Source organism: Rattus rattus, chromosome 1 (genome assembly GCF_011064425.1).
Source record: "Rattus rattus isolate New Zealand chromosome 1, Rrattus_CSIRO_v1, whole genome shotgun sequence".
Lineage (NCBI taxonomy): Eukaryota > Metazoa > Chordata > Mammalia > Rodentia > Muridae > Rattus > Rattus rattus.
The window spans coordinates 156,110,654-156,134,209 of NC_046154.1; the positions used below are offsets into that span (position 1 = coordinate 156,110,654).

At 49.6% G+C, this 23,556-nt stretch overlaps 1 protein-coding gene and 1 long non-coding RNA gene across 3 annotated transcripts in view; one reads left to right on the forward strand and one right to left on the reverse strand.

Moving 5' to 3' along the window:
* Ikzf4 (IKAROS family zinc finger 4) lies at positions 1 to 18,019 on the reverse strand. Of its 2 annotated transcripts, XM_032909174.1 has the most exons (8): positions 12,719 to 12,981; positions 10,885 to 10,978; positions 9,521 to 9,625; positions 7,978 to 8,238; positions 6,774 to 6,941; positions 2,693 to 2,842; positions 1,501 to 1,632; positions 1 to 768 (listed from the first exon to the last, which is right to left on the reverse strand). In XM_032909174.1, the coding sequence occupies exons 1-8, from the start codon at positions 12,803 to 12,805 to the stop codon at positions 5 to 7; spliced, it is 1,761 nt and encodes a 586-aa protein (XP_032765065.1). In that variant the 5' UTR covers positions 12,806 to 12,981; the 3' UTR covers positions 1 to 4. The 2 variants fall into 2 exon arrangements, with proteins under 2 accessions (XP_032765065.1, XP_032765075.1); XM_032909184.1 differs by lacking the exons at positions 10,885 to 10,978; positions 12,719 to 12,981 and adding an exon at positions 17,980 to 18,019.
* Positions 12,836 to 23,556, forward strand: part of LOC116906296 — a 16,454-nt gene continuing 5,733 nt past the window's right edge. Inside the window, exons 1-2 of the long non-coding RNA XR_004388590.1 lie at positions 12,836 to 12,918; positions 14,758 to 14,821. This is a non-coding gene — a long non-coding RNA (uncharacterized LOC116906296). The remainder of the gene's footprint in view (positions 12,919 to 14,757; positions 14,822 to 23,556) is intronic.

Sequence of the window (23,556 nt, forward strand, 5' to 3'; positions counted from 1 at the left end):
GTTTCTAGCCCACCTTATGTTCCCCCCGGACGATGTGGGAAGAGAACTCATACCGATCCTGGCTGTGATAACCACAGATGTTACACTCGAAAGGGTCTCTGAAGCCATGGCAACCCATGTGGATGGTGAACATGACGTGGTCCAGAAAGAGGATGCGGCAGTGTTCACACTTAAAGGCCTTCACAGGCTCACCGCTCTCACTCACCACCCGAAGCACTTCCTTGGAGGGGCCTGGGGTGCCCCGCAACAACCCCTCTTGTGGTTTGGGGTCCTCTTTGGCATAGGCGGGACTGTGCCGGCCCACCACTATGGTGGGAGGAGGTTGAGGTGGGGGACCCTGAGGGAGGGATACCACCCCGCCAATCCGATCTTCATGGTTGCTCTCTGTATCTGTGGAGTCCTGGCAGCCATTGCTGGGGGATGCCCCGGGGTCAGTCAAAGAGCCTCGGGCTCGATAAAGGAGGGGACCTCCGTCTCCCAGGTCCTCGGGTCCCTCACCTGCTTCTCGTGACCCTGGAAGCTCCAGTCGGCTGGGGAGGGGCTGCATTTGGGTGTACACAGAACTGATGACAGGTGTGAGTTCTGAGATGCAGTTGGTGGGCGGAAGGCGGAGGGGACGAAGGTGCTCGGTACCCACAAAGGCTAGAGACCCTCCGAAGCCAGGCTCCAGGCCATGGTGTGCCACCAGCTCCACGTCCTTTTCATAGCCACCGCTGGGGTTCACATCATAGGGAAGGTCTGAGAGGCTGAAGCGCATCTGCTTTTCTCCTGTGGAGGAACAGATCTCGTTGGCGTTGGGTTTGAAGACCCCTAATTCTTTGTTTTCTAACTCAGGAGCCTAAATATAACAAACAGTATCCTCGTCCTTATTAATGAGTTCTGGGGACCCAACCCAGGACTGCACACGTGCTAAGCACACATTCTCCCACTGAGCTATATCTATAGCCCCAGGGGACCTCATTCACTTTCCCTGAGGGTCAGGCCCTGGGCAGGCTGTAGTCCTAGAGTAAGGCCTCTCTATGAAGTCATCACAACAAAATGTTTCAGATCCTCAGAGATGTCATTTGCAGGACAAGGAACCACAAGTTGGCTAGGCTGCCTGGTCTGTGGTCCCCAGGGCTCTATTCTTTCTCTGCACACACACACACACACACACACACACACACACACACACACACACACACACACACACACACACAGCTAGGATTATGAGCACCAGACATCATGCCTGGCATTCTTAGGTAGGTTCTGGGGTTGAAAAACCTGTTCTCATGCAAGCCCTTTATAGACTGTGCTGTTCCCCAACTCTCTTAGAAGCATGAATTCCCTCCCCATCCACTCCCATCTGAGTGAGCGCACATTCTGAGCACCACAGAGACCACTTGGCTCATTTTTCCCCCATCAAATCTCCAGGTCTCTCTGGTCTAATGGCAATGGAAACTGTGGTGTACTTGAGCTGTGGCCCGAAGCTGCTATCTCCTTTGGGACAGGAACTCTTACCTACAAACTTCTGTGGGGTGGAGCGCTTGCGTTTGGTGAGGCTGTTGGCCAAACGGTCGATGAAAGTTGGCCGCTCTGTCGATGGGTGCAGCATTGAGTCAGGCACCATCTCCAGGTCACGGATTTCATCACCTGGAGGGGAGGGGCAGGATGGGAGCTGCTGAGTAAGGGTGGCATTGGCCCAGCAGCCTTGCCTGGAGAAAACCAGCCAGCCAGTAGTCGAGGAAGGTTACACCTGCAAACTGGGCTCTCTCTCCCCCCCCTTTTTCCTCCTCTACCTCCCTCTCTTTCTGTCTGTTTTTTTCCTTTTTCTTTTTGTGTTTTATATTTTCCCGACAGGATCCCACTTATGCAGCCCTGGCTGGCTCTGAACTCACTGTGCAGATAGACCAGGCTGGCCTAGAACTCACAGAGATCCACCTGTCTCTGCTGTTTGAGTGCCAGGATTAAAGGAATGTGTCACCTTTAGATCTTTATCTTAAGCTCAGTCCAGGAATGATCATTTGCGGACAATCGTACACTTCTAACCCCTTTATCTTCTATTCTTTGTGCTTCCTCTCCTGCTCCTATCTAGCCTGAGAGGATAGATTCAGACTTCCTCTATGCCAGGATCCCCCTTGTACTGGCTGGTGTTGTGTGTCAACTTGACAGAAGCTGGGGTTATCACAGAGAAAGGAGCCTCGGTTGAGGAAATGCCTCCATGAGACCCAGCTGTAAGGCATTTTCTCAATTAATGATCAAGGGGGGAGGACCCAGCCCATTGTGGGTGGTGCCATCCCTGGGCTGGTGGTCTTGGGTTCTATAAGAAAGCAAGTTGAACAAGCCAGGGGAAGCAAGCCAGTAAGTAACATCTCTCCATGGCCTCTGCATCAGCCCCTGCTTCCTGACCTGTGTGAGTCCTAGTCCTAATTTCATTTGGTGATGAACAGCAATGTGGAAGTGTAAGCTGAATAAACCCTTTCCTCCCCAGTTTGCTTCTTGGTCATGATGTTTGTGCAGGATTACAAACCCTGACACCCTGTAGACCTTCCTGTATGTCTGGATCCCCTACTGACCTGCCCCAGAGCTGTGCTGGCCGCTCATGGGGCGCTTAGGAATGGATGCTTGGAAGGTTCACTAGGAGCAACCTCATCCCTTGCCTGAACTCCTGGTCCTACCCTCAGCTCCTCTGTAGTACAGCCCACAGCCCCACCTGGCTGGCCAGCCAACGTCTGGGCATCGGTGCTGAGACTCTGTAGGTAGTTGTGGCAGCGCTCCTTGTGCTCCTCGAGGGTGCTTTGCTGTTTGTAGCTCCGGCCACAGTAGTTGCACTTGTAGGGTTTACCCACGGTGGGAGAGGAGACTGCGGAGGGGAGAGCAGAGGCAGCGTGAGAGTAGCTTCCCCCTGTACCTGGTCATGCAGGAGCCACTGCACAGTGGCTCACAGAGGAAAGAACGTTGATAACTTGATATTTTTTCCCCTTCCCTAACTCCACTTACAACAGAAGAGAAGGTGAACTACATCTGAGGAAGCGTTGGACAACGTACAGCTAAGGGAAGGGACCGTGGCACACTGCTTTAGGCTGGCAGTGGGATTCTAGATGCTCTGGCTGCTTCTGAAAGGAAAGGAGGATGTGAGGACTTAGTAGGGGATCTTCCCAGCTAAGTGCACAGGCCCCGCCCCAGGATCTCAGAGTCTGGGGCTCGGACCGTGGTTTAACCTTTCTGGGCAGCGGGCGGGGGCAATGGCTGTTTATCAGACAAGGGGACTTTTTGCTTGCTGCTCTCGGCTTTGGTTGGAGGGAAACTGAAGCAGCAGAAAGGGCAGCCCTGAGCCCTGCCCATGCAGGAGGGCAGTGGGGTTTTTTTTTTTTTTGATCTCCAGCCCTTGTCTGTTTTACTGATCTTTTTCTTTCTCTGTCATTATACGGAGGTATCAAGAGCCCCCCAGAGAGCCCTGCACTGACAGGAAAAAGGCAAGGAAAAGAACAGAGAAGATGAAGGAAAGGAGCTTGCGTTTATTGTTGTTGTTTTTGGTTTTTTTTTTTTTTTTTTTTTTTTTTCGAGCTGGGATCGAACCCAGGGCCTTGCGCTTCCTAGGTAAGCGCCACCGCTGAGCTAAATCCCCAGCCCTATTGTTGTTGTTTTTAAAAGGACATGTTATAAAGCTCTAAAAATGGGGACACAGATTGTTAACTTATTTAAACACAATTCTTGGAGATTTTTTGGAGAGGAGGAAACTCAGAGGAACAAGGTATATTTGTGTATTCGTTGCTACCACTGCGCGGCACGGCGGCAGAAGGCATTGCTAGGAGATTGGTAATTATTATTCAGCCCCACATATGTCTCTGTTGGCTACGTCTAAATCGACCTTTGCCATGCTGCTCTCCACCTGTAAATGACAGTTTAGAGATGGGGTGAGTGCCGGGGCCCTCTCCACCATGTTGGGAGAGGATCCTCTAGCCCTTTATTGCTTACAATGTGATTATAGCAGGAAGCATCTCACAGAGATGTGACCTCCACTTCAGTCTCCTTTCCCCTTAATCTCCTATGGGACAATATTTGAAACCTATGCAGTTGACCTTGTTAAGGGTCCGTGTGGTTGCAGGGCCTTGTAGAGAATATCTTTAATCCTAGTACTTGGGAGGCAGACCCAGTTGCATCTCTGAGTCTGAAGCCAGCCCGATCTACATGGCAAGTTCTATGCTATCCAGAGGTAAACAGTGAGACCCTTTCTCAAGAGAAAACAAAACTGGCATTTTGTGGGGCCAAGCTATCCTTGCAAACCGGGAGTCACCCTGGGAGCATGTGTTTTGGCCATGGGATCTTGATGAAGGCCGGGTAGGCAGAGTCCACAACATTTATTTCCTTTCTCACAGCATCAGCTTCCTTGTGAAACCAATGCGGGCCTTTGTGCTGGGGCTGTAGCTCATTTAGTAGCATACTTGCCATGTGTGTATGTCTGTGTGTGTGTGTGTGTGTGTGTGTGTGTGTGTGTGCATGTCTGTGTGTGTGTGCATGTCTGTGTGTGTCTATGTGTGTGTGTCTGCATATCTGTGTGTGTGTATGTGTGTGTGTCTGCATATCTGTGTATGTGTGTGTCTGCATGTCTGTATGTGTGTATGTGTGTGTGTGTGTCTGTATATCTCTGTGTATGTGTGTGTATCTGCATGTCTGTGTCTGTGTGTGTGTGTGTATGTGTGTGTGTGTCTGTATGTCTGTGTGTGTCTGTGTGTATGTGTGTATGTCTGTATGTGTGTGTCTGTGTGTGTGTGTGTGTGTGTGTGTATGTGTGTGTGTCTATATATCTCTGTGTATGTGTGTGTGTCTGCATGTCTGTGTGTGTATGTATGTATGTGTGTGTTTCTGCATGTCTGTGTGTGTCTGTATGCCTCTGTGTATGTGTGTGTCTGCATGTCTGTGTGTGTGTATGTATGTGTGTGTGTCTGCGTGTCTGTGTGTGTGTGTGTATGTGTGTGTGTCTGTATGTATGTGTGTGTGTCTGCATGTGTGTGTATGTATGTGTGTCTGCATGTCTCTGTGTGTGTATGTATGTATGTATGTGTGTCTGCATATCTGTGTGTATGTGTCTGCATGTCTGTGTGTGTCTGTGTGTGTATGTGTGTGTGTCTGTATATCTCTGTGTATGTGTGTGTGTCTGCATGTCTGTGTGTGTCTGTGTGTGTGTCTGCATGTCTGTGTGTGTCTGTGTGTGTGTCTGCATGTCTGTGTGTGTCTGTGTGTGTGTCTGCATGTCTGTGTGTGTCTGTGTGTGTGTCTGCATGTCTGTGTGTGTCTGTGTGTGTGTCTGCATGTCTGTGTGTGTCTGTGTGTGTGTCTGCATGTCTGTGTGTGTCTGTGTGTGTGTCTGCATGTCTGTGTGTGTGTGCATCTGCATGTCTGTGTGTGTGTATGTCTGCATGTCTGTGTGTGTGTGTGTGTGTGTGTGTGTGTGTGTGTGTTTGTGAAGCCTTAGGTTTGATCCCCAGCTGCTCATAGGCAGGAGTAGTGGTGTATTCCTTCGAACCCAGTGTTCAGGAGAGAGGGGAGGAGGACCAGGATCAGAAAGTGAAGGTCATTCTTGGGTACACAAGGACTTTGAGATTGGCTTGGGATACATGAGAGCCCTGTCTCAAATAGTGAAGTATCTGCTGGGAATCCTCAAGCCCCTTGCCTGCCTCTGAAATTCTTATGGTCACAGAAGGTGACACAGATAATTGCCTGTAGATTACAAAGCAGAAGTCAGCGATGATCAGAGAGAACAAGGGGTCCCAAATCTGGAGCAAGGTTGGCTGAGGAGGCAGAAGGCGCAGTGCCTCTCTGTGCCCCTAAGCCCTATCCGGTGAGGCTGAGGAAGAAAGAAAAGCCCAGGAAAGATTCCGAGGACAGATGCCACTAATTCTCCATCCCACCTTCCTTCCCCTCAATCCTCAGATCCCCTCTTCCTTGCTGACTCAAGTCTCTGGATCTGACCCCCTCTCCAATCTGGCCAAGAGTCCAAAACTTGGTAAAATATCTGGAAAGTTCTCCAATTCTCTAGTTCCTTCACAGATGCTCAATCTTTCACCATTTTTGTTATTTTGAGGCAGGGCCTCGTATACCCCAGGCTGACTGACTACATGACCTTCCTGCCCCTGTCTCTCGGAGACAGCCACACCCGGCTTCAGAGCGTCTTGAGTGAACTAGCGCCTGTTGCTTCAGTTCCCTCACAGCGATCCAACCACTGACCCCTGGGTGCTCTGTGGACTTGCTCTTGCCTATGAAAACACTACCACTTCTTGGGATGCAAGGCAGAAATGAGGTAGTCTTCCCCATTTGGTCCTAGTTCCTGTCCTCCTGGTTTTGGAAGCTTGTAGATTTATTTATAGGAACCATGAGAAGGTAGAGGGAGGACATGCAGTGACCATCCAAGACCTCTGGTATTTTGGGAGTAGGAGTGGGGTCAATATGGTAGCGGGTAAAGGTCCTGATGCAAGAGAGTGGGAAGAGAGGCTCCCATAGGGCTCAGAATTAGAGGTGATGGACCACACGGCATCATTACAGTGTTTAGAGATGAAGGTAGAAAGAAGGAACATTAAACCATGCTCTTTTTTTGCTTCATGTCACAGAATATGGCAGTAAAAAACCACAGTGAAGACTCCCACAAGTTTCTCACAGACCCCGTGTGCCCTGTCAGTGCTCTCTGTTCCTCAGTGGCAGACATTATAGTATCCCTCTCCAGAGAAGAGTTCTGAACCACTGCCATTTTCTGCAGGTGCTGGGTGCCTCTTTGTTCCTGCGGATCAGTCACTCACCTGAGTGTGTGCGGAGGTGGCCAGTGAGGGCGTCACGCCGGCGGCAGGCGTAGTTGCAGAAGGGACATTTGAAGGGCTTCTCCCCTGAGTGCAGCTTGATGTGACGCAGCAGATTCCCCTTCTGTGTGAAGGAGGCACCACACTGATTGCAGTGGAAGGGCCTTTCCCCTGCAGGTGAAAGGACAGGTCCCAGAGACCGCATGAGAGGCGTGGAGGGAAAGCCTTCCAAGTACACTCTGGAGGGGCAGCAGGTGCCACACATACCAGGCCTACATTACGGAGGCCAGCCAGGGGCCCTTTTACCCTGGAAAGGTGTGGACTACAGGTGTGCGACTTGAAACCAGAACTTTGGTAGAAGACCTGCAAAAGACCATTGCCCCAAGTAGTGAGTCCACTCTGCCCAGGAGCTCAATGTCTGAGGAGGATAAACAGGGCTCTGTACCCCCTAAGCAGCGCTCTGTACCCCTTTACATTTTTTTTTTTTTCTTTTTTTTTTCGAGCTGGGGACCAAACCCAGGGCCTTGCGCTTGCTAGGCAAGCGCCTACCACTGAGCTAAATCCCCAACCCCTACATTTTAAGATGAGAAGACCCTGGAATTCTGTCCCTTTTGGACCAAAAGCTCCCCCCACTTTTTTTTGGTGTTGAGATCCACCACAAGGCCTTACACATGTACACACCCCACCATCGATCTACACTGAAGTTTCAAGACTCCTTCTAGAGGTACCCACTCTCTGAATATCTCTGTACATCCCTGAACATACTGAGAAACGTAGTAGGAGCTTTTCTTTGTCACAATGGCTGAAGGAAAGGGCCAGGTAGTTAACGACGTTCCGAGGGGCTTATATCCCTTTTCTCTTGTTATCTATGAAACATGCTCTAATGACCTTTCCATTTCTAGGAATTATTTATTCATTTTTTTATGTATATTAGCACACTGTAGTTGTCATCATGACACCAGAAGAGGGCATCAGATCCCATTGCAAATGGTTGTGAGCCACCATGTGGTTGCTGGGATTTGAACTCAGGACCTCTGGAAAAGCAGTCAGTGCTCTTAACCGCTGAGCCAACCAGACCCTTCCATTTCTAAGCACCACCCCCCTCCAGTGGGTCTCTTCAGCCTCCTCCTTCCCTACCAGAGTCTTAGCACAGCCCTGCCTCCCAGTCCCACCCAGAGCTCTCCCGTAAGGCCTTGGGCTTACTCACCAGTGTGGCTGCGCTTGTGTACCATGAGCACATTGGGTCCAATACAGACCATGCCGCAGACGTCGCACTTGAGTTTGCCGTTGGGTAGCCGGATGCCGCCAGGGGAGTGAGGCTCTGGTCCGCTTCCATCGCAGTAGCCCAAGGGCTCCGACAATGAGTCCTCCACAATCACACTGTCATCCTTATCCAGGAGCCGTTCATCCGGCCCCAGCAGTCTGCTCGACTCCTCATCGCTGTACATCTCCACCTTGATGGAGTTGGCTGGGGGTCGGGGGACTGACGTTTAGAATACAGATAGGCAAAGGGGCAACCATTCCCAGGGGCGAACGACACTGTGATAGTACAGCAGGGTGCCTGACTGCAAACACTGACTTAGGCTTAGGTGCCCGAGTCAGGAGGGACAACGGCCTATGTGTTATCTCAGGTGAGGATCCCAGAGTCTGAACTGAAAACAGTGGAGTGGGGTGTGCACAGGCTGACTTCAGTCACTGGGCAGGAGGGGTAGCTGCCGAGGAGCCTTTGCAATCTCTTGGCACTAAGAACGATGTTTGGTTGGGTGCGGTGGCACCTATCTGTAATCCCTGCACTTGGGAGGCAGAGCCAGTTGGATCTCTGTAAGTTTATGGCCAGCCTGGTCTACATAGTGAATTCCAGGTCAGCTAGGGCTACACAGGAAGATCCTGTCTTTAAAAAAAGAAAAAGAAAAGAAGAAAAGAAGGAAGGAAGGAAGGAAGAAGGAAGGAAGGAAGGAAGGAAGGAAGGAAGGAAGGAAGGAAGGAAGGAAGATGCCTATGTTTGTCTTGGGCAGGAATCCAGCAGGTAACAGAGGCTGGAAAACAGGCCTGGGAAGACTGGAGGGGAGAGCAGGCTAGAAGCAAAGTGACACTGGAAGACAGGTATCCTATTCTCCCTGTGAGAAGGAACCCCCACGTCTCTGCCCAGCAACCTGAGGGGACACGGGGAGGAGCTTTGGCACTAGCTCTGACCTACATTCTCAGCTATTTCAACCATTTAGAGAATGTCACAGATCTAGAGCCAGCTGGGGAGGGGCATTCAGGGACCCTGTCTGGTACACAAGTGGGGTGGAGTTGGTGAAGTCCTGCTACTGTGTGTTTTCCACCTCTCTCTCTACCCTGATGTCCATTTCTGTCTCCCGGAACCTTTATTCCCCTGCCCAAGATTCAGACAGGGTTTCTCTGTGTAGCCCTGTCTGTTCTGGAACTCACCCTGTAGACTAGTCTGGCCTCAAACTTACTGGCATCTGCTTCCTGAGTGCTGGGACTAAACACGTGTGCCACCGTGCAGCTGGGACCTTTACCTTAATGTCACCCATAGATGTTTTAACTTTACCTCTGGCTGGCGTTAGCCATTCTTTCCACAAGCTAGGAGAGCTCTAGGTTCTGGCCTCCTTCCCACCCTGAGAGGCTCTGAGCAGGAACCAGAAGGAGATGATGCGGAAATGGTGGCCAGGGGAAGGCAAACTGAAGGCCAAATAAAAAACAGGGCTGCCTAGTGCTAGGAGTTGGGAGAGGATCGTACTTACCACTGAGCGAGCGGCTGGGTGAAGAGTGCTGGCTGTTTGGGGTGCTCACCGAGGGCCCCACTGGGGCCCCAAGGAACTCCTTCTCGAGAGATGAGTCCCCGCTACCTTGGAGGAGAGAACGGAGGGCAGGTAAAGCTTGGGCTGAAGCCATCTATAGTCCACTACCTAATGTTTAAGAGAAACTTCAGTTAAATATCACAAACATTTGTCCTGTAGCCATGCACAAGGTAGGCTGAATGTTGAGCACCCTACCTGGTGCCCCAGCAGCCGGGTGCCCTGGGCTGACTCTGACTTCCGTGAACTCAGCAGCCGTCAGACTTACCCTACCTTTATCTGTGCCTGAGGGGAAGAGCATCACCCACTGCCTAACACTGCAGGAAACGGGCCTAGGACTGGGCGGACCAGGGGAGAACAGAGATCAGGGACATTTTTACCTACTGTTCTCTCTGGAGCTACCAGGAGCAGCTTTGGAATCTGTAGGAGAGGGATCTGGAACTGTCTGGAATCTATTGATAATATCAGTAGCAATAACGATAGCAGCTAATTACTAATTACTGATTGGATACTTGTATCAGGCCTTAGTCTGTGTGCTGGGACGTCTCCTTTAAGCTTCACAATCACCTTATGAAATAGGCACTGGGATATTACTTCAATTGTATTTATTTATTTATTCATTATTTATTGGATAAGGAAACACAAAAGATGTTATATTATTTGTTTAAACTGGTAGTGGCTGAGTTGGGGGTAGGATCACAAACAAGATAAATGCCAAGTCCTTGGCCACTGCTTGTCCAGTCAGGAGTCACTGCTTCAATGGGGGTGAGGTGGGCTCATTAGACTTTCTAAATTCAGTCAAATTTTGAAGATTCTAGAAGCTTTCTAGCTGATCCAAGTCCAATCGCATATTTATATTTGGTATTCTCTCGAGAGCTAAATATCAGTTATCCTATGCATATGTCAGTTTTAACTTGTTGACAAAATACTTTGTAAAAAACACTTTTTAAAAATTCTGTTTTTTTTTTTTTAAATCCGGTAACATACCTGAAAACATGAGTGAATTAAAAAAATCCCCCCTCCCCACAGCCTTCTGCTGTGTATATGAATACATGTATATGAATGAAATCAAAACACGTGTAGATAAACACACAAACACAGATCACACATGTAGATACACATAAAGAGAACATACCTACTGGGATAAACATCACAGCCGTCTATTTTATCTGCTAACATGAACATGCATGGGTATATGCACAGAGGCCTAAACATGGAAGAGAGAGAGAGAAAGAGAGAGACCCTAACATTCACCTAAAGTTCACCTAGGTTAGTAATTTACCCACTTTCCCAGCTATGCACATACTTACTTTCACAAAATAAAGATTCCATTATAAAATGGTTGGAGTCCTGGGCCTGAGGCAAGAAATCCGGAGCACACCCTCCTGAGAGCTCCCTCTCCAGCTTTGGTCAGTGGGAAGAAAACAACCACTCAGGACTTTGGGACCATTTCCCATCACAACCTCTCCTAAAGTCCCGTTCCCCGTTCTATCCCTCGGAAGCCTGAGGAACCCTGTTCACGATCTATAGAAAAAGCCTTATGCCTTGAATCTGATTTCCCCTGCTGAGGTCCTGAGGCGAGCAACGGTTTTCTTAAGAAGTTGCCTTAAGTCAGCACCAGACACAAACCATGACGTGAGCGGCTCAGGACCATTACGACTTGTAGATTCAGGTCCAGTTTTAACGCATGCCCTTTCAACTGAGTTTACTGAGGTTCGAAGGCTAGCTAGGCTGAAAATGGCTAAGTAAATTCACAGTCCTCCTGCCTCAGCCTTTGAAGTGCTGGGATTGTGTGCATGCACCACACCCAGCTTCTTAGTCCTTTCAAAGGTTAGTGCTGACCCTACTCTAAATCACCCAGCATTAATAAGAAGGGACCTGCTGATCCTAAAATGAATGAGCTTCTTAGAAATTATTATCTGGTCCCAGACTCCTGGAGCTGAGGCTGCCTCTAAGACTAGGGGCTAGCTTTCTGGGAAACGATACTCTTAAGGGGAAGCTTAGGGACATTGAGGGGAAAGCATTCTTTGTGGCTCTCCCAGGGAAGGGCTGGAAACAGGAGGGAAAGCAGGAGCCTCAAGGCGCACTAGAAACTCCAGAGGCTCTTTGATGCTGCTGTCATCCCTAGGATAAAGGCAAGAGGGAAAACACACTCAAGGCTACTTTCATGGCACTAAAATCTAAGAAGGATCTGTGTCAAAGGCCAGAGGGTCTTTGTGGGGCTCCAGGGACTTAGACTTCTGCCTGAGGCTGACAGGGACAAAAGTCAGATTTGGGAAACTCATCAGTTCCTCTCTCAGCCTCGGAAACCCCAGTGAGGGAATTTCAAATGCCTGGGACTTCCAAGAAATCTCAGACTGTCAAAGCCAAGAATTAAGGCTGCTCTCAGGTATCAGAGACATTTTCTTGGTCAAAGCCATCATAGATTGGCTGAACCTCCAGGGAGCAAAGCTGAATCGTGAGGTCCACAGCAAAGCAACTAAGAGGTGGAGAAAGGGCAGAACCGCGGCGGGGGAAGGGATGGGGAGCACTCGCGCTAAGCTAAGCGTCTCTCTCACACACCGACGGAGACCAGCCCTCTCCTGGATCCCTCGAGTGGTTGCCTCTGGGGAGTAGCCTGGAGCTCTGCAAGCCTCTGCACTTCTCTGTAAGGGATCTCTCTTCTTGACCATGGGCTCCGGGTGGCAGGATGCTAGCCTGCTATCAGGGACCAGTGAGTGCATGAGCAAAGAAAGACTGCCATCCCCGGTTCTATTGTGGGCAGGAGGCTGAGGCCCCTCACGTGTCGGTTCCAGGCTGAAGCATCTGCTGTCAAAGCTCTTCTTCCTATCGCAGTTCTTTCTAGTATCCATTCCCACCTAGGCCTGTTTCGGCATTCCACCCCTGGCTGCTCTACCTCTGTCCCCAAGGCCTAATCAAGATGTCACCACAAGCTCCCACTGTCCAAGTCACCGTCTTCGCTTAGCAACACCAAGCACCCTTTCCCATCCTCCCCAAGTGTAAGGAGGAACGCCCCCTCCCCCGCTACACACACAGCCCCCATCCTCTCCCTCTCCTCAGGCTTGGGAGTTGTTACTGAATTGACTCCCTAGCCCCATCACCCCCCTTTCCCCCCTCCGCTAGCCGCCTTCTGCCTGAACTTACATTATCCTTCCCTTGCCGGTGAGACCCTGGGGTGCGAACGCGGCCGCCGCCTTGGAAACGGCGAGGGAGTGCGGGTGGTGTGTGCATGTCTGCGTCTCGGTGGCAGGCAGGGGTGAGCCCAGCCACTCACCTTCCAGGAAGCGTGGATTCCTGGAAGTGAGGGGAACAGCCGTCATTTCGCAGGCAGTGGCAGCCGCACGGTGAGCAGGGGCCCACGGCTGCAGTCGGCAGAACCGCTCAGCCCCGGGTGTATGTGCTGAGAGCCTCGTGTGTGTGCGTGTGTGTGTGTGTGTGTGTGTGTGTGTGTGTGTGTGTGTGTGTGTGTGTGTGTGTGTGTGTGTGTGTGTGTGTGTGAGAGAGAGAGAGAGAGAGAGAGAGAGAGAGAGAGAGAGAGAGAGAAGAGAGGAGAGAGAGGAGAGAGGAGAGGAGGAGAGAGAAAAGGGGAGGCGTGGATGTGGGGGGGGGGGCAGGAGAAAACGAGGTGTGTGTGGGGATGCTAGGCTACAGCATCCCTTTTCCAAGACGGTGGAGGGGTGGGGAGTGGGGTGCATAGGGAGGGAAGGCAGATGTGTTTGCCCTCCTGCCCAGCAGACAAAGAAGAACTGCACAAATGCTTGAGAGGAAGGCAAGTGTGTGTGTGTGTGTGTGTGTGTGTGTGTGTGTGTGTGTGTGTGAGAGAGAGAGAGAGAGAGAGAGAGAGAGAGAGAGAGAGAGAGAGAGAGAGAGAGAGAGAGAGAGTGTCTCAGGCTTGTGTGGGGGGGGTGTCCCAGGGAAGAAGGCCCAATCCTCTGCCAGCTAGGGAAGCCAATGCCCCAGAGGTCATGGGGCCCGGGACACAGGGGCAGCCTCCAGGATCTAGAAGTGGCAGAAAGCTCCTCCCCCAGCGAACTCCAGCTCCTGTCCCTCTACCCCTCCTTCTGACAATCCCCTCTTCCCATCACTGACTAGTGGAGGTCTGTGACCCTGAGCTCTTTCTCATCTGGTTGGGTCTCCCTGTCTCTCCTCTCTCCTGAGCCTCTGGGGCTCTGGCGGCTGGAGTCCTGGATGGCTCTGTGTCCTCTATCTGGATAAGGCCCTTGCTCCCTTCCCTTCCAGAGGAGCTGCTCGCCGCTGCGCTGACCTACTTTGGAAGACTGCTTTTTCTGATTCCAAGAATTTGGGGATGGGAGGGGCCGTGAAACTTTTGGCTGCCAATCCTTGCACCCCTCTCTCCTCAGGTCCTCTTAAGTGTTTCAGAGCAGCAGGACAAGCACTGCTCCATCTGGTTTGTGCAACTCAGTTTCTGTTTTCAGTGTGTGTGTGGGGTGGGGGTGTAGGGTGGGAATCTGTGTTATAAATTAGTGGACTCATTAGTGGACTCTTGTTTCCCCCATTTCTTCCCATGGGAACTATCTGTACTTTTAGAAAGGAAGTTGGAGGGGGATGCTTTCAGAATCAGATTCTGTGAGATGGTAGCATCCCTTAGTGGAACAGGAGACTGCCTCCCTTTATTGGGTGGCCAGTGGGGAAGGCAGAGAGCTAAGAAAAAGTGACCTAAGAAAAGGCTCATAAAAAGCCAGGCACTGAGGACAACTCTGCTGGATCAGCCGAGGAGAGGGATGGCGTCAGTAATGGGTTCTTAGATGCCCTATCACGAACCCTCTTGGCCATGTCTGGCCCTGAATGGGGTCATTCTTTAGACCTGTCAGTCCTGCCCTGACTTTGTCTTTTTGAAGGTAGCTGTTGACATCCAGAGTGGGGTGGGTTTCTCTTCTGATTCGGAGACCGTTTGTGCTGGGCCCACTTCTCAAACAGGCTGTGCTGACCCACCTTAAGCAAGTAAGGCTTGGTTCCATAACATGGTGAAGCAAATAGCTTCAGAGCTTTCCTGCTAGCATCCAGCATTCTCCGGAGGTGCAATGAGAAGAGCCCTCGGGCCATTTCCCCAGGCTCCTTCACAGCTTCCCATTTGCCTTCCTTATGTCAGGGATTGGATCCTGTCCATCTGACAGCCAACACCCAGCACTAACCAGGTCCTCGGTGTTCTTGTTGCTCAACAGTGAATAAACCTGACTGAACTGGAGGTAGCAGAAATGGCTGGTTCCTCGGAAGGGCCTCCTTCAGGTAAAATGACACACCTAGACTGTGTCACTCTGTCTGGCGTGTGGCGAACAGGGCACACCTGTTCCTCAGCTGACTCCTTCAGAGCCACTGTCTTTCGTGCCTTATGCAGAGGATGGAGGTGGTTCTCACGTGTGTCTGACTGATTGTACTCTCTCCATCAGGACACGCCAACAATTCCTGTTTGGCTCTACTTTAAAGTAAACAAAATACCTCATAGCCCATTTCCACAATGGCGCTCGGGCTCTTCGCATGAGGCGAAAGCTAGCCTTGAATTCGTAATCTTCCTGCTTCTGCCTCCTGGCTGTTGAGATTACAGTCATCATAGTCTTTACTGTATTTTGTTGTTGTTTTGAGACAAATGTCTCCCTTGGCTGGCCTAGAACTGCCTGAGTAGACCAGGCTGGCCTTGAACAGGATCTACCTGCTTCGTACCATCCTGCAAGACTCACCATCTTCCCTTTTACCATGAGTTAGGGTCATACTATGTACTTCAGGATGCTTTAGATCTTGCGTTAGCCTCCCACAGACTAGTGTTATAAATGTATGGTATCATGCCTGTTCCTTTGGCCCTAACTTTCTAATGGTTTAAAAAATATCTTGAAGACTAACTTTCTTTCGACCCGGACTGGACAGCACACTCTTATAATCTCAGCACTTTGGGAGTGGAGGGAGGGCGCCAGGAGCTCCCATTCAGCCTGGGCTGTGTACCAAGTACAGGGCAGACTAGGCTGTAAAAGTCTGCAATCTCAAAAGACAAACAAACAAACAAAAACCACTAACTCTGTCTTAGGCTCTGTCTCTACTCAGGAAACCTGCGGACAAAACCCCTGCCTTCGCACCTTGGGGTGACAGGTGTGCCTCGGGGCCTATGGCGTGCTGAGGTCAAACAGAGCCTAGTACATGTCAGGCAAGCAGCCTACGGAGCTGCACCCCAGTCCTCTCCTCCCCTTTTTCTTTTTGACTTATTAAACCTGATTGTCCCGATACTTCTACAGTGCATTCTTGTACTAGGTAATGATCTCTTCCCCTCTATGAGGATACTTAGCAGATGTGAGTAGCCTGTGACATGCTATCGTGTGGAATAGGTCTGGGGAGAAGGAGAAATGGGTTCTCTGTCCCTGTCTTTTTTTTTTTTTTTTTGGTTCTTTTTTTCGGAGCTGGGGACCGAACCCAGTAGGCAAGCACTCTACCACTGAGCTAAATCCCCAACCCCCTCTGTCCCTGTCTTTAAAGGATGCAAACCAGTGGCCTTCTGGCTGAATTCAGACCGTATCAATTATTATTTTTTTTGTTTGTTTGTTTGAGATAGGGTATCTCTATGGAACCCAAGCTGTCTTGAAACTTACTATATAGACCAGGCAGGCCTTAAACCTACAGAGATCCACCTGCCTTGGTCCCCCAAGTAATGACCACACACAGACCGGACTTGCCACATGGAGGACTTCTTAAAATATTGAGTGATTCATTTACTTACTTTTGAAATTTTTAATTTCTTTTTACTTTTAAATTTTATTTATTCTTATTTTATGCACACTGGTGTTTTGCCTGCATGCATATCTGTTGAGAGTGTTGGATCCCTTGGAATTGTAATTACAGACAGTTGTGACAGTTATTTGTTTGTTTGTTTGTTTGTTTGTTTATTTTTCGGAGCTGGAGACCGAACCCCAGGGCCTTGCGCTTGCTAGGCAAGCGCTCTACCACTTATTTATTTATTTATTTATTTATTTATTTGGCCTGGAACTCACTTTATAGACCAAGCTTGCTTCAAACTCCTAGATATCTGCCTCTTAAATGCTGGTATTAAAAATGTGAGCCAGGCTGGAGAGATGGCTCAGTGGTTAAGAGCACTGACTGCTCTTCCAGAGGTCCTGAATTCAAATCCCAGCAACCACATGGTGGCTCACAGCCATCTGTAATGGGATCTGATGCCCTCTTCTGGCCTGCAGGTGCATACATGCAGGCAGAAAGCTGTATGATGTATACATAATAAATAAATGTTTAAAAAAAAGAAAAGAGGGGTTGGGGATTTAGCTCAGTGGTAGAGCGCTTGCCTAGGAAGCGCAAGGCCCTGGGTTCGGTCCCCAGCTCCGAAAAAAAGAACCAAAAAAAAGAAAAGAAATGTCAAAAGAAAGGACATTTCCATTAAAAATGTGAGCCATCAAACCCAAGATTGGTTTTATTTCCTTAAATCAGGGTCTGATTCTGTGGCCTTGTCTGGCTTCAAATTCATGTTATTCCTCTGGCCTCAGCTTTCCAAGTAATGGGGCTGCATGATCACATCTGGCTTGAGTGGTACATGTATCTTTAGCCTCTGCACTCAGGAGGCAGAGGCAGATGGATCTCCATGAGTTCAAGGCCAGTCTGGCTAGCTATATAGAGAGTTCCAGACCCGCCCCCCCCCAGGGCTATGTGATGAAACCCCTGTCTCTAAATAAAGAAAATCGATTTGGATTTCTACTGGATGTGGTAGGGGTGATAACATAGCAGCTCATGTCTGTAACTCAGTATTTCTGAAGCTCGGACAGGAAGAATTACAAGTCTGAGGTCAGCCTGTGGTCACATAGTGAGTTCCAGATCAGCTTGAGCCATATAACAAGATAGGCACTGAGTAGTGGTGGGGGAGGTGTTCTCCATCTATGACAGTCCCTGCTATTCTATTTACTATCCCCCCACACCCACTCTTAAGTTTTCGAGGATGGTGCATTCTGCTTGGCGGGACAGAACTCTGCTTGGCTGGTGGCCTCAGAACATATGAAAAAGAAGCACATTTTCCTCCCATCCACTTGCTTCAGATCATCCATTCCATCCATTGCTATCCCCCTTCCCTCTCTGCAGCACTGTTAGAGATATAATCCACGAGGGAGCAGGTAGTGACCCACGCCATTAATCCCAGAACTCGGGACAGAGAGGCAAGAGGATCTCTGTGAGGCTGACCTGGTCTACAGAATGAGTTCTAGGATAGGCTCTACAGAGAAACCCTGTCTCAAGAACAGACCAAAACAACCTAAGAAAGCCACAGGGCATTGCACACTACCACGCTGAGTGGCAGCAGAGACTGACACTTAGTTGAGAAGGAGCGTGTGCCAGGACCAGAGGCTGTCTGCCTTCACCCACGTCTGCTCCCGTGTCCACCTGAATAGAACATACAGAAGGCATACCAGACATGTAGGAGCGGCCATTGCAGTCTTCTATGTCCATCTTCAGAAGCCCCTGCTGAAAGAGAAAGGCTTGCTGTTAGCAGCCACAGCTGGGGCGGGATGAGGTTTCTTTTACATTCTGGTGTAAACAAGAAATCTAAGGGATCAGGACAACAAAAATATTTTGTTTTGGTCCTGGGAAACAGACAAGGTTTATAAGTGCCTCAGCCTACCTTTCATCCATCTATCAACCTACCCACCCACCTACCTACCTACCCACCCACCTACCTACCTACCTACCTACCTACCTACCTACCTACCCACCCACCTACCTACCTACCTACCTACCTACCTACCTACCTACCTACCTACCTACCTACCCCTACCCACCTACCCACCTACCTACCTACCTACCTACCTACCCACCTACCTACCTACCTACCTACCTACCTACCTACCCACCCACCCACCTACCTACCCACCTACCTACCTACCTACCCACCCACCCACCCACCTACCCACCCACCCCCCACCCCCCCACCCCCCCCACCCCCCCACCCACCCACCCACCCACCCACCCCCCCACCCCCCCACCCCCACCCACCCCCCCACCCACCCCCCCACCCACCCACCCACCCACCCATCCCCCCCCCCCCCCCCTCCCCCCCACCCCCCCCACCCACCCCCCACCCACCCACCTACCTACCACCCACCCACCCACCTACCCACCACCCACCCATTCTACCCACCTACCTACCCACCCACCACCCATTCCACCCACCTACCTACCCACCCATCCCCCACCTATCTACCCACCCACCCACCCACCACCCATCCCTACCCACCCACCCACCCACCCATCCACCCACCCACCCACCTACCTACCCACCTACCCACCTCCTGCCTACCTACCTACCCCCTACCTACTTACCCCCTACCGACCTACCTACCTACCTACCCACCCCTACCCCCCCCACCTACCTACCCACCCACCTACCTACCTACCTACCCACCCACCTACCTACCTACCTACCTACCTACCTACCTACCTACCTACCTACCCCTCCCTCCACCCACCCACCTATCTACCTACCGAGATGTGCAACCCTGGCTGGCCTGGACCTCATTGTTTGAGCTTCTGTCTCTGCCTCATAAGTGTTGTCAACCCATTTTCTTTACGGCACCCAAGCTTCTGAGGTAGATGTCCTACTTTACTGAGGAGCGACTCTGGATTTTGAGGGAGTGCCCTTGCTCTTCAGTAGAACTGATGTAGCAGATGGGTTACACTACCTCCCTCCTCTGCTCCCCAAGAAGGCAAGGGAACAGCCTCATAGAGGGGCAGACTTGGCCATAGATGCTTGCTTCCAGCACTCAGAGGTGAAGCCTGGAGGATCTTGGGCTATGAAGTGAGATTTTGGAAAGGGGGGATCCATATTCTGTTATTACAGATATCCTCTTCTTTTAGGGTGCATGTAGCAGAAGGGAGGTAGTAGAGAAGCCCTGTCAGGGTTCAGTGATTGTGTCTCTACGGATCATATCATAAACTTTTTATGTGTGTGCTGAACGTGCTAGGCATATGCTGTACCACTACCACATCACCAAGCCTAAACTCACCTCACTTTTGTTTTAGCTCTGGCTGTCCTAGTACTTTCTATGTAGACCAGGCTCTGGCTGGCCTCAAACTCAAGAGATCTGCCTGTCTCTGCCTCCTGAGTGCTGGAATTAAAGTCCTGCATCAACATGCCTAGCTCCCACGTCTAGACATTCTAATTTATGTTCTATTATTATTATTATTATTATTATTATTATTATTATTATTACTACTACTACTATTATTTGAGTATTCAGTCTGCGTGTACACCTGCACACCAGAAGAGGGCATCAGCACATGGGTGCTGGGAATTGAACCAAGGTCCTCTGGAAGAGCAGCCAGTGCTCTGAACTGCTGAGCCATCTCTCCAGCCCCAGGTCTAGACTTTCTTTCTTTCTTTTTTTTTTTTAAACATCTTTATTCATTTATTGTATGAGTGCTCTGCTGCATATACATCTGCACACCAGAAGAGGGCATCAGATCCCATTACAGATGGTTGTAGCCACCATGTGGTTGCTGGGAATTGAACTCAGGATCTTAGGAAGAAGGGACAGTGCTTCTAACCATCTCTGCAGCCCCATGTCTAGACTTTCACATGACTTTCCCTACTCCTCTGGTCAATGTTTATTTTATTGTGTTTTTTAATTTTAAAAATATATTTAAATCAGCAGGGTAGTAGTGGTACATCCCAGCACTCAGGAGGCAGAGACTTGAAGATCTCTGGGGGTTCCAGGCCAGCCTGGTCTACAAAGCAAGTTCCAGGATAGCAGGAGCTATTAACAAAACAAAGCAAAAACCCCAACACACACACACACACACACACACACACACACACACACACACACACTTATAACTTTAGGTGTATGAGCATCATACCTTTGTATATTTGTGTGTACCACATGAGTTTAGTGTCTAAGGAGGCCGGAAAAGGGCACTGAAGTTGGAGTTACAGATGTATGTGAGCTGTGTGGGTGTTGGGAACTGAACCAGGGTCCTCTGCAAACATAGTAATTGCTCTTAACTCTGAACTACCTCTCCAGCCTGACTCTGTTTATGTTAAAGACAAAGGAAAAAAGTGCACACTCCTGTCAGCAGTTAGGAACTGGAAGCAGGAAGAACAGAGTTCAAGACCAGGCTCAGCTATAGTGAGCTTGAGGTCAGCCTGGGATACGTGAACTCTTGTCTCAGGCTGGAGAGATGGCTCAGCGGTTAAGAGCACCCGACTGCTCTTCCAGAGGTCCTGAGTTCAATTCCTAGCAACCACATGGTGGCTCACAACCATCTGTAATGAGATCTGATGCCCTCTTCTGGTGGCTGAAGACAGCTACAGTGTACTCACATAAAATAAATAAATAAACCTTTAAAAAAAAACATTTAATTAATAGCACTGAGGGATTTTTGTCTGTCTGTTTTTTTACTGTTTGTTTATTTATTTATTTTAAGACAGAGTTAGGGTTGGGGATTTAGCTCAGTGGTAGAGCGCTTGCCTAGCAAACGCAAGGCCCTGGGTTCGGTCCCCAGCTCCGAAAAAAAGAAAAAGGAAAAAAAAAAAAAAAGACAGAGTTTCTCTGTGTAGCCCTGGCTGTCCTAGAACATGCTCTGTAGACCAGGCTGACTCGAACCCACAGAGCTCTGCCTGCTTCTGCCTCTTGAGTGCTGGAATTAAAAGCATTCAGCAGCACTGCCTGATGAGAGAGAATTTTTTTTTCCTTTTCTTTTTTTCGGAGCTGGGGACCGAACCCAGGGCCTTGCGTTTGCTAGGCAAGCGCTCTACCACTGAGCTAAATTCCCAACCCCGAGAGAGAATTTTAAAATACATATTAATCTATTTATCTATTAATCAGTTAAAGTGATAATTTATTGCAAAAAACTATCTCTTTAGGTGTTCTTGGGGAATTTTATATCTAGGCATGGTGGTTTAAGTCTGTGAGCCTAGCACATGGGAGGCCAAAGCAAATGGATCTCTTGAGAGTTCAAGGACAGCCCGATTAGTGAAACCTGGTTCTAGGCTAGCCAAGGTTACACAGTCATAAGACCCTGTGGTAAAAAACAAAACAAAACAAAAAGGTCTTGGGGATGGAGAGATATCTCTGTGGTGAAGAACAGTGGATGCTCTCTTCCAGCGGACCTGGGTTTAAGTCCCAGCACCTGCGTAGCGGCTCACACCTGTCTAACTCTAGTCCCAGGGATCCAATGTCTTCTTCCAACCTCTGTAGGCACTGCACACACACAATGCAGCACAGATATACATTCAAGCAAATTCTCTTATACAGAAAATAAAAATAAAAAAGTCAAAAGAAAAACTGACTGTCATCCTTGGGACTCCAAGATACTACACTCAGGGTTGCGCTGACTTTCAGGTAAGTGCTCACACACAGAAAATGAAACAAATACATCGTTTTAAAAAGTCTACATGGTGGAAATTTATATACATCCTAAATTGTTTTTGCCACTCTTCTAATAGGTATAAATGCCCCATGGGAAACCAGAGTGCAGCAGGAAAACAACCCGAGAGGCCTCCAGGAGCCCCAGGCTCTTTAAAGACTCTTAGGAAGGCAGACAGAGAAAGTCTGGCTTGTTGGTGAGGCTGTCTTAAGGGGAGTGTAGATGGGCTCACGGGGGTGGGGGGTGGGGGGGGGGGTGGGGGGGGGGGGGGGGGGGGGGGGGGGGGGGGGGGAGTGGGTGGGGGTTGGGAGGTGGGGGGGTGGGGGTGTATTTTCCTGCCCAAGTCTTACATGGAGCAAGGCTCATGAGAAGTCTGACATACCAGTAGAGGGCATTGGATCCCATTACAGATGGTTGTGGGCCACCATGTGGTTGCTGGGATTTGAACTCAGGACCTCTGGAAGAGCAGTCAGTGCTCTTAACCGTGAGAAGTCTGAAATGCAGGCTTGTGTCCATCTGCAAAGCAGTTCTCCCTTTCATTAACCCCAGGGATCCTGGGTGTGTGTGGGATAATTCTTGTCTCTACCTCCTACAATGGACCGAGCTTAGGAACCAGGGCTAGAACAAGCCACAGCTCTTCGGAGGTGAGTGCATTTCCAGTTCCAACAAGCCACAATTATAAGTGATTGCTTAAAGTTTCCCCTAGGGGCAATGGTTAGAGGAGCCTGAGAGCACATGCTCAGAACACCCTTTGGAACTGGCCACAAATCGAGAAGTGGTCAGAGATCCCAAGACAAGGGAGGTCAGTCTGTACTCAGAAATCATCAGCTCCACAAATGGCCTTTGGGATGTTTTTTCAAAAACAACTACAAAGCTCAAAGTGTTAGGCATGGCTTCCCTCAAACTTTCCCCTCCCCCATGCAGAAGAGAGGATTTTCCTAGTTTCTGTTTGGAAATACTGAGGGTTAAAGCAGTTAAGCCACTGTCTTAAGGCTCATGTGAGACTGAACTGAAAATTAGAACATGGCTCTCCTGCTTCTCTGAGGTGCACTCTTTCTTTTAAGATCAATTTTCATCATTTTTAAAGTTTGTGTATGTGTGTGTATGTGTGTGTCTGTATGTGTGTGTGTGTGTGTGTCTGTGTATGTGTGTGTCTGTGTGTGAGTGTGTGTATGTGTGTGTGTATGTGTGTGTCTGTGTATGTGTATGTCTGTGTATGAGTGTGTGTATGTGTCTGTGTGTGTCTGTGTGTGTGTATGTGTATCTGTGTGTCTCTGTATCTGTGTATGTGTGTGTCTGTGTGTGTTTGTGTGTGTGTGTGTGTGTGTGTGTGTGTGTGTGTGTGTGTGTGTGTGTGTGTGTGTGTGTGTGTCTGTGTGTCTGTGTGTGTGTGTGTGTGTGTGTGTCTGTGTATGTGTGTGTCTGTGTATGTGTGTGTCTGTTTGTATGCATGTGAGTGCAGGTACCCCTGGAGGCCAGAAACATTGGATTCCCCTTTGTCCTGGCTGGTTTTGTGTGGCAATTGGACACAAGCTAGAGTCATCACGGAGAAAGGAGCTTCAGTTGAGAAAATGCCTCCATGACATCCAGCTGTAATGTCAAGTATTTTCTCAATTAATGAT